The sequence below is a fragment of the Maniola jurtina genome, chromosome 5 (genome assembly GCF_905333055.1).
Source record: "Maniola jurtina chromosome 5, ilManJurt1.1, whole genome shotgun sequence".
Taxonomy (NCBI): Eukaryota; Metazoa; Arthropoda; class Insecta; order Lepidoptera; family Nymphalidae; genus Maniola; species Maniola jurtina.
The window spans coordinates 2,017,696-2,030,366 of record NC_060033.1 but is presented as its reverse complement, the minus strand read 5'-3'; the positions used below and the strand labels follow the sequence as shown (position 1 = coordinate 2,030,366).

At 36.8% G+C, this 12,671-nt stretch overlaps 2 protein-coding genes across 4 annotated transcripts in view; one reads left to right on the top strand and one right to left on the bottom strand.

The window, feature by feature from the left end:
• LOC123865443 overlaps positions 1-12,671 on the top strand; it is a 126,737-nt gene that overhangs the window by 58,679 nt on the left and 55,387 nt on the right. For both annotated transcript variants that reach the window (XM_045906466.1, XM_045906467.1), the window contains one exon: positions 8,355-8,493. In XM_045906466.1, the coding sequence (XP_045762422.1) occupies positions 8,382-8,493 (112 nt within the window). In that variant the 5' untranslated portion in view covers positions 8,355-8,381. The remainder of the gene's footprint in view (positions 1-8,354; positions 8,494-12,671) is intronic.
• On the bottom strand, positions 421-6,368 carry LOC123865467 (alpha-N-acetylgalactosaminidase-like). Of its 2 annotated transcripts, XM_045906513.1 has the most exons (9): positions 5,995-6,368; positions 5,012-5,186; positions 4,389-4,563; positions 4,083-4,180; positions 2,937-3,098; positions 2,130-2,324; positions 1,618-1,782; positions 1,120-1,192; positions 421-570 (listed from the first exon to the last, which is right to left on the bottom strand). In XM_045906513.1, the coding sequence occupies exons 1-9, from the start codon at positions 6,156-6,158 to the stop codon at positions 539-541; spliced, it is 1,239 nt and encodes a 412-aa protein (XP_045762469.1). In that variant the 5' UTR covers positions 6,159-6,368; the 3' UTR covers positions 421-538. The 2 variants fall into 2 exon arrangements, with proteins under 2 accessions (XP_045762469.1, XP_045762470.1); XM_045906514.1 differs by lacking the exon at positions 2,130-2,324.

The following is a 12,671-nucleotide window of genomic DNA, read 5'->3' as shown; positions in this document are numbered from 1 at the left end:
TTTTCCAATATTCCAGACAGTTCAGTCCACTTCAGATCTCAGTGAGCACCCTCGTCCGTTTTTAGGGCGCCGCTCGACCCCCGTTAGCCTAGGCTAGACTTTTAATCGTAAGTTAGGCACAAATGAGACAATCCAAGGCTTTGGAGTGTTGCCAACGCCAATTATATGAGGCCCTTACCTACTTAATGCTCTCTGTTTTGAAAGTCACGAGTTTTGAGGAACTCCCTGGCGCAGTGGTCTTATTAGTGAGAGGTTCTAGGTTCGATTCCCGGCAGGGGTATGAAATTTTATAATTTCTAAATCTCTGGTCTGGTCTGGTGGGCGGAATCAGAATTAGTCGGACGGACGGACAGTAGCAAATTCACCCAAGTAAATAGACAAAAACCTTGCCCCGCTCAGTCAAAAATAAATAGACAACAATATGATATCACAGCTTTATAAAGTATAAAATAACATGCTCTCAAAAGTTAATGCGTTCCAGTCTTCAATATATAACATTTAAGTACCGAACAAACTTTATATATGAAAGCCTTCTCTCTCATAATGGAAACGTCGTATAAATTATAGCATCTGAAATGAAAAAAAGAAAACATATTATTTTGGTATTCTAGTTTTATAAGGTTCCGTACCTCAAAAGGAAAAAAGGAAGCCTTTATAGGATCACTTTGCTGCCTGTCTGTCTGCCTGTCTGTCTGTCCGTCTGTCCGTCTGTGGTGTCTGTCAAGAAAACCTATAGATTACTTTCCGTTGTCTTAGAATCATGCAATTTGGCAGGTAGAATTTAAAATCCAAAAACCTTCAATTTATGGTTACATTACAAAAAAATGTGAACATGAACAAATATTACTAAAAAAAAAAAAATATAATAAATGAAAATACTATATGATATACTATACTATAATAATGGGGTATTATATGAAAGGGCTTTACCTGTATATTCTAAAACAGATTTTTATTTATTTTTATGCATAATAGTTTTTGATGTGCAAAATATTATATTATAAAAATACCCGAGTACGGAACCCTCGGTGCACGAGTCTGACTCGCACTTGACCGTTTTTTTATACCGAATTTTTGTATTTTTATTTTTTTTCGAATTTCTGATATAAAATATCTCACCTTCAGCAGGTACGTCGACTTCTAAAGTTTCACTTAAAGTGATATTTTTTATGAAAAATTGACTGAAAATATCCTGCAATTAAAAGAAGATACACTTTCATAAAAGTTTATTAAAAAACACCTTACAAATAAATGTTTTCGTACTTAAATTTTAAAAACTGTGACTTGAAACCCTTATTTCATTTAAAAAAAAATGTTAAATATCAAATGTACTTATTCATAGCTATTACCCGCAACTTCGCTCGTGTGGATTTATGTTTAAAAAAATCCTGTGGGAACTTTTTGATTTTCCGGGATAAATAGCCTATGTCATTCTCCAGGTCTTAAACTAACGTAACCTATGTAAAAAATCACATCGTACCGTTGCTTAGCTGCGACGTGATCGAAGGACAAACCAACAATCAAACACACTTTCGCATTTATAATATGTGTAGTGATGGGTAGGGATGGCCTATCGAACTACTTTCTCATTTATATATTTTTTTAAATATTACTTACCATAACAGTATACCTATCGGTAGAATTCAGACCATACTGTCCTGGTGTGAAAGAGACGGTAACTTCTTCTTCAGACAAATTTACGAGCGCGAAAGAGACGGAATGATATTTGTCACCTTTCCTCGGCAAATGCGGTTTCACCCACAATGTGACTTGCTTTTGTAACTGTATAAAAAAATATTAGTGAAAAGATATAAAAGATCAGATTTTATAAATTAAAAACCTCATGATAGAATATAATTGTCAGGTTGACAAATAATACCAAAGTGAATTTTGAGGAATAGTAAGGTCAGATTTAGGGAAATAGAAAGGTTAAATTTTGAGAAATAACAATCAGATTTTGAGAAATAAAAAGCTCACATATTGAAAAATAGCATCGTCTGATTTTGAGAAATAGCAAGGTCAGATTTTGAAAAATAGCAAGAACAAGTTAGACTTTGGTATGAATAACTGAGTTCTAAAGAGCGCGCTTTGACTTTGCTCAGACCTAGGTGGTGAGGTTTAACACTTACCACATAAGGTTTGGCCATGACTCCTAATGGATCTTGGGCGATGGCTATCAGATTTAAATTGAGCAATAACTTCTTTTCATATTCACTTATTCTAGTCATGTCACAGCTTAGTAATAAAGGACCCGCCAGCATGGAGTATACAGCTATGTGCACGCGACTTTGACTGTCTGTTAGCGAGCCTGTGCCGAATATTAGCTGGAAAAAATATTTAAAAAGCTTTGTGAAAAAAATAGTAGGTACAGAAGAAATGTAAATTGTCAAGATAATATAGAACTTTTTTTTTTGATATTTCTAGGCTATCTGCAATCAGTCATTTGCCGACTATAATCAGATTATATGAGTGTGTTACGGGTTTGGAGAAGGTCACTCCATCAAGAGACTCTTCTCATAGGGCAATAATATAGAACTAGCTGAAGTTGTCCAAATGTTTGTAATGTTTCCACGAAAGATAAAATCTGTTGTAAAATATTTTAGCTTAATTTCTTCATTGGCTTTGTTTAAGAGGCCTGAGTGTCATAGGCTATTCTGGCTTAGGCTAATGGAGATAGATTATACCCTGGATTAACACATAGGCTACATTTTATCCCGGAAAATTAAAGAGTTCCTACGAGATTTTTAAAAACCTATATATTTTATGCGAATGAGGTCGCGAGCATCTAGCTAGTGTTCAGATAAATCTATCGAATTTGGCATCAAATGAACTAATAAAATAAACAAAATGACAATAAACTACGGTGGTAGGTATGTTTAGAGCAGTAGTTAGGCTTTAGTTTTTAAACTTTATCCAGCTTTATGAAAAAAGTATACCATATCAGGGTCATTCCAGTGCCCAGGACCATGGAACTTGTACAAATGCTCGTATTCGTTTTGATAGTGAGTGATGATAGTTTTGATGGCGCGCCATGACGTCACCACGTCGTGGTAACTGCGCCACACGTTGCAGTATTTTGATACACTCTCGTAATCAGGCTAGAATGTTCATAGTTACATACATTAGTGGCAGATCGTTCTAGGTCTGGGATCTATACTATAGAAGCATTACTTTGACTATGTTCAGGGTGCCTAGTGGGAGATTATTAAACCTATTCGATCGCGTAAAAGTTAACTGCGTTTTGTATGGAATTGAAACAGCGCCATCTAGTGACAAGAAGATGGCGCTGTTTCAATTCCATACAAAACGCTGTTAACTTTTACGCGATCGAATAGGTTAAAAATCTCCCACTAGGCACACCGACTTAAGAAAGTCTTATTTTTCCTAGTTTTAATAATGTCTAAGTCTATACAAAATCAAAGTAGGTAGACACACTCTATAGATGTTAGCATAAGATCAGTTAGTCAGTTTATTATTTTTTTCATATATAATACAAGTGTAAATTAAAAATTTATAACACCCCCGACAAGTGAAGGTTACAGTAACTAGAAAAAAGCTGATAACTTTCAAACGGCTGAACCGATTTTCTTGGATGATAGCTAAGAACACTCTCGATCAAGCCACCTTTCAAACAAAAAAAACTAAATTAAAATCGGTTCATTCGTTTAGGCGCTACGATGCCACAGACAGATACACAGATACACACGTCAAACTTATAACACCCCTCTTTTTGAGGGGTTAAAAAGGTTGTCTAATATTTGGTGTCACTAAAAAGCAAAAGGCAATGAAGAGGAAAGATAATGATTGTTAAGGTATGTTTGCATGGGAAAATAAAATTTCTGAATTCCCGGCTAATTAGTCAATTATGATGTCACAACTACATGAAGCAATTTATTGCAATACCCAGCAATACCTGAAAATTTCAGCAATGTTATGCAAAATAATTGTTTTAGATTGCTCCACTTATTGCTACAGATTGATCCATAGGGTTGCCAATCAACAATTGCTTGAAAAATTGCCCATGTAAGCGCACCATTATGTAATGTAAATATAATGTAGGCAGTAATGAGGGGTGCTCTTACCTGTTTATGGTGTATAAATTCTATATAGTAAGGCCAGCTACAGGAATACACCATCGGCCGACCCGTGGTGTTTAAGTGCGCGCCTAGCTTTATGTATGCTGTAAAATGAAATTACGGACTTTTTACTCCAATGTTTATATAATTTATGGGTTTCTTAGCCGGATTCTCCGCTGCTCGCCCGTCTGTCTGTCTGTCTCATGAACCTTAACAGGCAGAGAATTGAAGTTTTGACAGAGAACATATATTACAATTACTGCTTCAGCAACAAAATAAAAATGGTTGAAAATTCTTAATACAGGTACTTACCTGTATTAAGATAGTCCTCTTCAACAAAACAGCCATCAACCTTCAAATAGTCCACATCCCATTCAGCAAACATCTTGGCATCTCTCTTGAAATAGTCCCTTGAGCCAGGATAGCCCATACAAGTTGTTTTTGCTATGTTTGTGTACATGCCAAACTTTAGCCCCAGTTTATGTATCTGTGGAATAAAGTTAAAAATAAGGTTTCAACAGTCATTTAGACTTTTTTAATATAACTCAATGTGGCTAATTTCTATTCTAATGTATCTCTAAACCTAATATGACAAGCTTAAATGTATTTCTACTTCTTTCACAATGCTCCCTATGGAAAAGGATACCATTACATTTATTTATTTTATCTGGCTGTTTGTTGTGGGCTTCTTCTCAGACCAGGGTGTGTTGGGAACCCTCGTAGCTTTAGTTTTAAGTTTATGTAATTAACTATCACCATTATATCATTATCTTACAAATTCCACAATAATTGATAATGATAACAATCGAAAAGTATATACGGGTTCTGTGGTCTGATTTGGACCTGTCAAACTGAATTGATAAGTCCAAATCCTTGTATGCATCTCGATTCTCTTCTATTATTATTCAATAGTAACTTAAAGTCAGAAAACATACATAATCAGCAATATACTTCATTCCACGAGGGAACCTCTCACTATCAGGTACAAGTCTGCCATATTCATCCCTCTTCTTTTCTGACCAACAGTCATCAATGATTATGTATTCAAACCCTGCTTCTAAGTAACCTTCTTTGTAGAATGTATCTGCCACAGATAATATTAGCTTTTCGCTGAAAACAAATTTTGAGAGTAAATTAAAGTTTATCTATTTAATTAAATTAAAATTTGGTTTTATATTACTACAATACTTGGAAGGAACATTTAATCGGTATCAATGGCAGAGACAATGCTCTACAAAACCATTATCTTATTCTTTTTGATGTGCAATATTTCCTGCCAGGTACTGTTCTTACTATGGAATGAATGATAAATAGTAATAACATTTCTTGATCTAATTTTATAGTAACTTACTGTGTTGTTACTGTACGTACTGTGTCGGAAGTCGAGTGGAAGTTTAATATTATCAAAACATTTGATTAGATATATTATGTATTATGCTTTCCTGTAGGAACATGTTAGTTTTTGGGATAAAAAGTAGCCTATCAGCCTATCCCTGGGATGTAACTTAACTCTGTGCCATATTTCATCGAAATTGGCTAAGAGGTAGAGCCGTGAAAAGGCAGCAAGCAGACAAGCAGTTTACTTTTGTCATGACTATGTACCTTAACCTGTAGTAAACTTGAGACTAGACACTTGGTTTCTCTTAAGAAATACCTTTTTTTTTCATGTCAAGTTTGTAGTTATTTACAAGTTAGGGAAACTATATAAGTATGGACTTCGTCTGTGCCGGCGCTCGCCGACAACGCGCGGCACCCTTTACAGCGCTTCTCAGTCAGTTCGACCACCAAGAAACACCAGTAAAACACAAAACCCGGCCACTTTTGACAAAAAACACTCCGAAAAAGGTCGCCAACACAGACGAAGTCTAAGAAATGCCTAGATTTTTATGAGGTTTCATGAAAAAGTATCTTTACCCACTCGAGACATTTCAAAGGATTTTTACGGCAATCCACGCCGCACATATAGTAGCCCCACGACATCCAGCCCATGGGAGGCCGCCGAGCCAATCCATTATCCAAAAGTTCCACTACACTCGACAAATATGCGAAAACGAAACACAACACCAACAAATACACACCCATATTTTTAAATTGATAACAAACACAAGTTCATGCGAAAAACATGCTTCTGTTTTGTATAGGTTTAACTCGCCACTGAATAAATGTTATTGTTAGTTTTACTGTACCAACTTCAAGGATTTGATTCGGTAAAATTTTCAAATTAGTAATTGAATTAGATTTCAACGATGTTTGTTTACGTTGGATTGGATTATGATTTTGGCAAATTCACAAAACATCAGTTGACACTTGACAGTTCTCTTGTGATTTTTTTTTTGGAAATTATAACAAGAGTAAAATTAAAAATATTTATCAAAACACTCGTCATATAAGCAACTACCTAACTTTCTAATTTAACTGGATTATAATTTTCGTTCCATTTCAAGCAAAACCTCTAGCATCCTAAAGCATTTTTTTTTTCTCTCTCGTCTGGCTTTACAAAGATTAGCCAATGTCAAGTTTGTAGTTATTTGTAACAAGTTAGTTAAACTATACAAGTATGGAGCTCAATGAAGCCCGTCTGTGCCGGCGCTCGCCGACATACGCACGGCGCCCCCTAAGAGCGCTTTCCAGTCAGTTTTAACAAAAAAAAAAACACTCCAAAAAGGCAGAGCACGCCCGCCAGCTAACACCAACACAGACGAAGTCCTTCCAAAGCATTTTTTTTTTCTTTAAATCTGTCTTTACTCTGATAAGCCAATGTCAAGTTTGTGATATTTCAAGTTATTGAATTTATACAAGTATGGACTCCGTCTGCGCCGGCGCCCGCCGACATACGCGCGGCGCCCCTTTAGAGCGCTTCCCAGTCAGTTCCACCACCAAAAAACACCAACTAACACAAAAACCAGCCACTCTTAACAAAAAAAAAACACTCCAAACAAGCACAGCACGCGCGCCAGCAAACGCCATCACAGACGAAGTCCTTCTAAAGCATTAACTCTTTATATAATTTATTATGCCAATGTTCCTCAAAGTGTATCCCAAACTGCAATAAAGCCCGTCAGACTTGTATCGAAATAATAAAAATATACATGAGCTGTAAGTATTTTCGCAATAAACTCTCGTCTAAAGAGCATTACGATCCAATGCCACATCAAATGCAAGACGTCACGTACGCCGGGCAATCGTCGAACAAAATAAAATGTAACTGAACTCGATCCACACGATTTAAGTAAAGGGTCGGACGAACCTTGCCTGTACGTTATAGCGTTCAGAATTTCATTCGTAGCGGGAAAGTAGAAAAGACTAAGGAAATAAGTCTTGCGAGTTATGTTGCAATGAGAAATGGTTCTAGGAAAGGATTTTCTTTCATTGGAAGATTCTTTTGTGAATTTAAGAACAAACGAATGTTCATAATGAAGGAGGGGTGCAAATTATTCTTAACAGACAATTTCGTAAAACAAGAAAGAAAATTACTTAACTACCTAACTAGTTACCTTTTTACCTAAAATTTTGATTTGTTCGTATTTTTAGTCAATAACAGGCGGGTGTTTGTATTACTCCCCAACGCACACTACAATTCGAAACATATTAAGCAGTAAAAACTAGCGACGACCAGTACCTTGGCTCCTATGGAAATTTCAAAATACCTTTCCCTGTTCCTTCTCTAGAGTCTACAGATACTAATATAAAGGGAAGCTCTGAACCAACAGCATTCTAAATCCCAGTCTACCTAGGTCTAGGGCCTATATCACATACTTACTTAGTACATATTTGTATTTGGATAATAACATATAGAACGATAGAACTCGGACCTTGAGCCCGTGCAATGATAATCCATTGATTCAAGGTGAGAAGCAGTAGCAGGGGCGTACTGTAATTGGTGCGTCAGTCAACTTTCGTTATCCATGAAAAACATATCTGCCTATGCGCAGATACTTATCCTCCATACCACTTATCAAATCCAGGTAGTACCTGATGCCAACAGCTGTAACCTACTGTCTTAACTTGTCATTGCTGTAACTTCATCTTGTTACACACCTGCCCAAAAAACGGAGTGAAATGTTTTCAGGGTTCATAATATAATATTATTAGGTGTGTGAGTTTCTTTATTCCTCCCATAACTTTTGAATGTCTGAACAGATTTTGATATGATAGACCGTGAAAGTGTAACGTTACAAGTCTATTAGGGTTGTAGGCATGCCCATCGTGCCCACAACGTTGGATCCACGCTTGGAGTGACAGTTGGCACTAGCTACAGTGTTTGCTTTTCTATTACAGAGGGTCGTGCCACCCGGAGCATGGGCGATGGCATGGCGTGAGATGACGCGCGTCGCGCTCGCGCTCGCCGCGCTGTTGGCGGCGGCCTCGTCGCGCGCTCCCACCAACGACCCCGCGCTCTTTGAGGCGGCATTTCAAGGTAAATAGCTTACCCAAGACACTCTCTCTCAGCATCGTAATCGTTATGTGTAATTTAAACTCAAATCCGGGTATCTTTAAAACAAGAGTGAATAGGCATCTTCTAGGTAAACGCGTCCCATCTTATGCCACATCATCACTTTCGATCCGGTGTGATCTAGGTCAAGCATTTGCCCATAAGGAAATTTAAAAAAAGCATTTATTGATTATCAATTTGTAATATATTGATGTAATGTGTACAAATATTGTGATGATAATGTATTGATTACGTAAACATAAAACTAAAGCTACGAGGGTTCCAAACGCGTCCAGGTCTAAGAAGAGTCCACAACAAATTCTTCATCCATACCACGTGCTCTCCGAAGAGAAAACAAGAAGTCTATATTCGGCCATTCTCCAATTAAAACTTGAGTCAATGTTGGTGAATCACCACAAACGGCTTAAATGAAAATGCCGAGGCAATGTGAGAAAAGGAACTATTGATTTTTGAGTGTATCTGTTATTTACCGTCTAGAGATCATTAGACTTAAGTATATGTCCTTAATAAATTGATTTTGTACGCGTGATGACCTGTGAAGGAAAACCTCTTAACTACCCTGTAGTAGCGTGGTAGTGGTAGGTCTTACTCATTATAAAAATACTAGAGGATGCCCGCGACTTCGTCCGCGTGGATTTTGGTTTTTAAAGATCTCATGGGAAATATTTGTTTTTGCCGGGATAAAAGTTTCCTAGGTCAATTGCAGGGATGCAAGCTACCTCGGATGCAAATTTCATGCAAATCGGTTAAGCGGATGGGTATTTAGGAATCCCGTGGGAACCTTTGATTTTCCGGGATAAAAAGTAGCCTATGACTATCCCTGGGATATAAGTTAACTCTGTACTTCAAAATCGGTTAAACTGTTGGGCCGTGAAAAGGTAGCATACAGACAGACAGACACACTTTCGCATTTATAATATTAGTATGGATTACTATGAGTAAAATATATAAAATCGAGATCTTTGAGCATTGATAATGCTTGATAAGTTTGTAATATAATAATATACCAAGAATGAAAAGTGCTAAAAAATATAAATCTTTTTTACCTACATCAAAGCCTGTTTCATTTTATTTTCCACTTCTTTTGGTTCAAATTTCAACAAACAAAGAACATAAAAGTTTTCGGATTTTATATGTACTTTTAATCGTATTACGCGACAAAGGGACACCGCTGTAGCGTCCATAACGAATACATATTTAATAAAAAAATATGCTTCAGGCCATTTACGATCTCATAAAAGATCCATTCGCAACGCCCGTGGGTGATCTTTCATAATAATAGGTTTCTATTAAGACTAAGTTACTTATCGATCTCGAAAAGACAATTTCCTTTTATTTTTGCGACACTCTCTGTAAAAATACCCTGCTGATACCATTCTTTGATTTATTTTCAGCGTTACCAACTGAGTAAAATAACAATAAAGGCAGCGGATATAAAATTCAACCCTAAAGAGGTTAAATAGGGGTTTGAAATTTGTGTAGTCCACGTGAACAAAGTCGCAGCCATAAGTGTTACCTCATGTAATCCAGAAAAGCTGTGAGACTTTCAATAAATATTTCACTCGAATTATATTAAACCCGAAAATTCAATAGGGTTTCAGAAGATTAATTTGGTTAGATTAAAACAATATTAAATATAGTCCAGTATCTATTTGATTATTTATTATTTAATTTTGATAATTAATTTATATATGTAGTAATTAAATAAGCTTTAAGTTTAATTGTAATATTTTCAATAATTTTTTTTTTACTTAATATTAATACTAGCATGTAGTTACCGATGTTTTGATAGTAAAAACTTTGACAATCTCTGCCTTTACCTAATCATTGCTCTCTCCCGACTGTCACTATGACAGCAAGTACTCGTACTTTTCCATAGGAAAATGAAAAGTACGACAAGTGCGGGTTCGATTCCCAAGAATATAAAAACTTTTTATTAATTATCGACAAAAAACTGTTTTTACAAAAATTACTGTCTTGGTCGTCATAAATTTTTTTTGAGTATCTCTCTAGGTATCTCTTATCAAATGATAGTCATCAAATAATAGGTACCTACGATGGCCCATTTTTCTCAAAGGACAGGCTATGAACGATCGAATGATAAAAAGGATAAAGATATGGGAGGGCGGATCTACTAAAACGTTGTGTGAACAGGCCGTTTTATCTGTGACATAAAATTACTTACAACTTCCAAGAAAATAGGGCGCGTCCCCAGTAACATTCTTACAGGAAGTTTAAGGAAATTGAACACCTGGTTCGACCATTCATTAATTACATGAACTACGTTACATGACATGTTCGTGGAAGGGATGGGGACGGGTCTACAAAATGGGCCATGGTCTGACGTAGGGCCTATAATATTATTCTCTGGTAGGGCGGTGTCTTTAAGTACCTACTGTCTGTCCGTAGGTACGTAAATAAATGCTTTTTAGGGTTCCGTACCCGAACGGTGCCAACGGGATCCTATTACTAAGCCTTAGCTGTTGGTCGGTCCGTCCGTCAGTCTATATGTCAGCGGGCTGTATCTCGTGAACCATAACAGGTACAGAGTTAAAATTTTAACAGAATGTGTATTTCTATTGCCGCTATATAATATATCGGCCAGCTCACGTTTGCACGTACGGAACCCTTCGTGTGCGAGTCCGATTCGCACTTAACTGATTTTTGGGGTTAGTGCTGGCCCCAACATCTCTGTCGAGCCTAATCTCCTGAGGATGCTTAGTTGATTGCTTTTTCTACATGTTTAGTATGGCGCGAGGGCAGACATACAACTTTGTCTGTTTTGGCTATATCGAATTAATCTTCTGAATGTATGTTTAACTAGAGGATGCCCGCGACTTCGTCCGCGTGGATTTAGATTTAATAGATCCCGTGGGAACTGTTTGATTTTCCGAGGTAAAAGTTACCTACTTCGATTACAAGGACGCAAGCTAATTCCGAACCCATACAAATGGGTTAAGTGGATGGGTCTTTAGGCATTAGGAACTTTTTGATTTTCCGGAATAAAAAGTAGCCTATGTCCGTCCCCGGGATATAAGCTAACCCTGTACTGTACCAAATGTCAGAATCGGTTACACTGTTGCGCCGTGAAAAGGTAGCAGACAGACAGACAGACAGACAGATTAGTATGGATATGGATTACGTGCGCATTCATCATTATCAACAGATAAACGTCAAGCGGTGGACGTTTATCTGTTAGGTCTTACATTACTTACTTAGGTCTTGCAATCTAGCGGTTCCCAGCCGCATTGCAAGGGTTCACTGAAAGCTCTAATACTATTTTCGGACCGTGCCTTTTCCACTCGTAACTCAAAACAAAGAATTATTCATTATACATGAACATAAATTATCCGTTACCCCGAACCCTAATTATGCAGGACATTAATAATAATTTCACCGACGTTCAGGTACAACATTATTCCATTTAATTTCTCGAACATAGGTACCTATAGGGATGGGGTGCTAATTGTTAACTATATCTACGTATACGATAGATAGAAAGAAAACTTTATTGCACACAAAACATGAAATATCTAAGACAAAACAAAGAAAGTAAAAACTAAAAACAATTGTATGCAAAGGCGGCCTTATTGCTCAGAGCAAACTCCACCAAGCAACCTTTGATTATAGGTACATAAATCGACGGATGTACCTAATAGCCTAGTGTTTAAGACTTTGGTCTCCTATTCATGGAGTCTGCGGTTCGATGCTACGCATATTAACTTCTAACTTTTTATATTTCTATTAATATTATAATTGCGAAAATGTGTCTGTCTGCCTGTCTGTCTTTCTATCTGTCTGTCGGTCTGCTAGATTTTCACGGCCCACCAATTTAACCGATTTTGATCAAAGCTACCGAGTTAGCTTACACCCCGGAGACGGACATAGCCTTCCCATACAAATTTTCATCCCCTATTTCAACCCCTTTCATCCCTTTTTTCGAATCAAAAAGTAATCTGTGTCCTTTTTAAGGCTCTAGACTATATCTGTACCTTTCATTTAAATCGGTTCAGTAGTTCAGGCGTAATTGCGTAACACACAGACAGACAGAGTTACTTTCGCATTTATAATATTAAGTAAGGATTACTTTAATCAGGATTAAGTTTGCTGTTTGAAATCATTCAAAATAATATTATTCTGTT

Coding starts and splice junctions, on each gene's coding strand:
- LOC123865467 (XM_045906513.1), bottom strand. CDS start 6,158: ATGGGTGTGTATTTGTTGGTGTTGTGTTTCGTTTTCGCATATTTGTCG. Junction 3,099..4,082: donor AATTTATACACCATAAACAG/GTAAGAGCACCC, acceptor TGAACATTCTAG/CCTGATTACGAGAGTGTATC. Junction 1,193..1,617: donor CCGATAGGTATACTGTTATG/GTAAGTAATATT, acceptor TTTTAATTGCAG/GATATTTTCAGTCAATTTTT.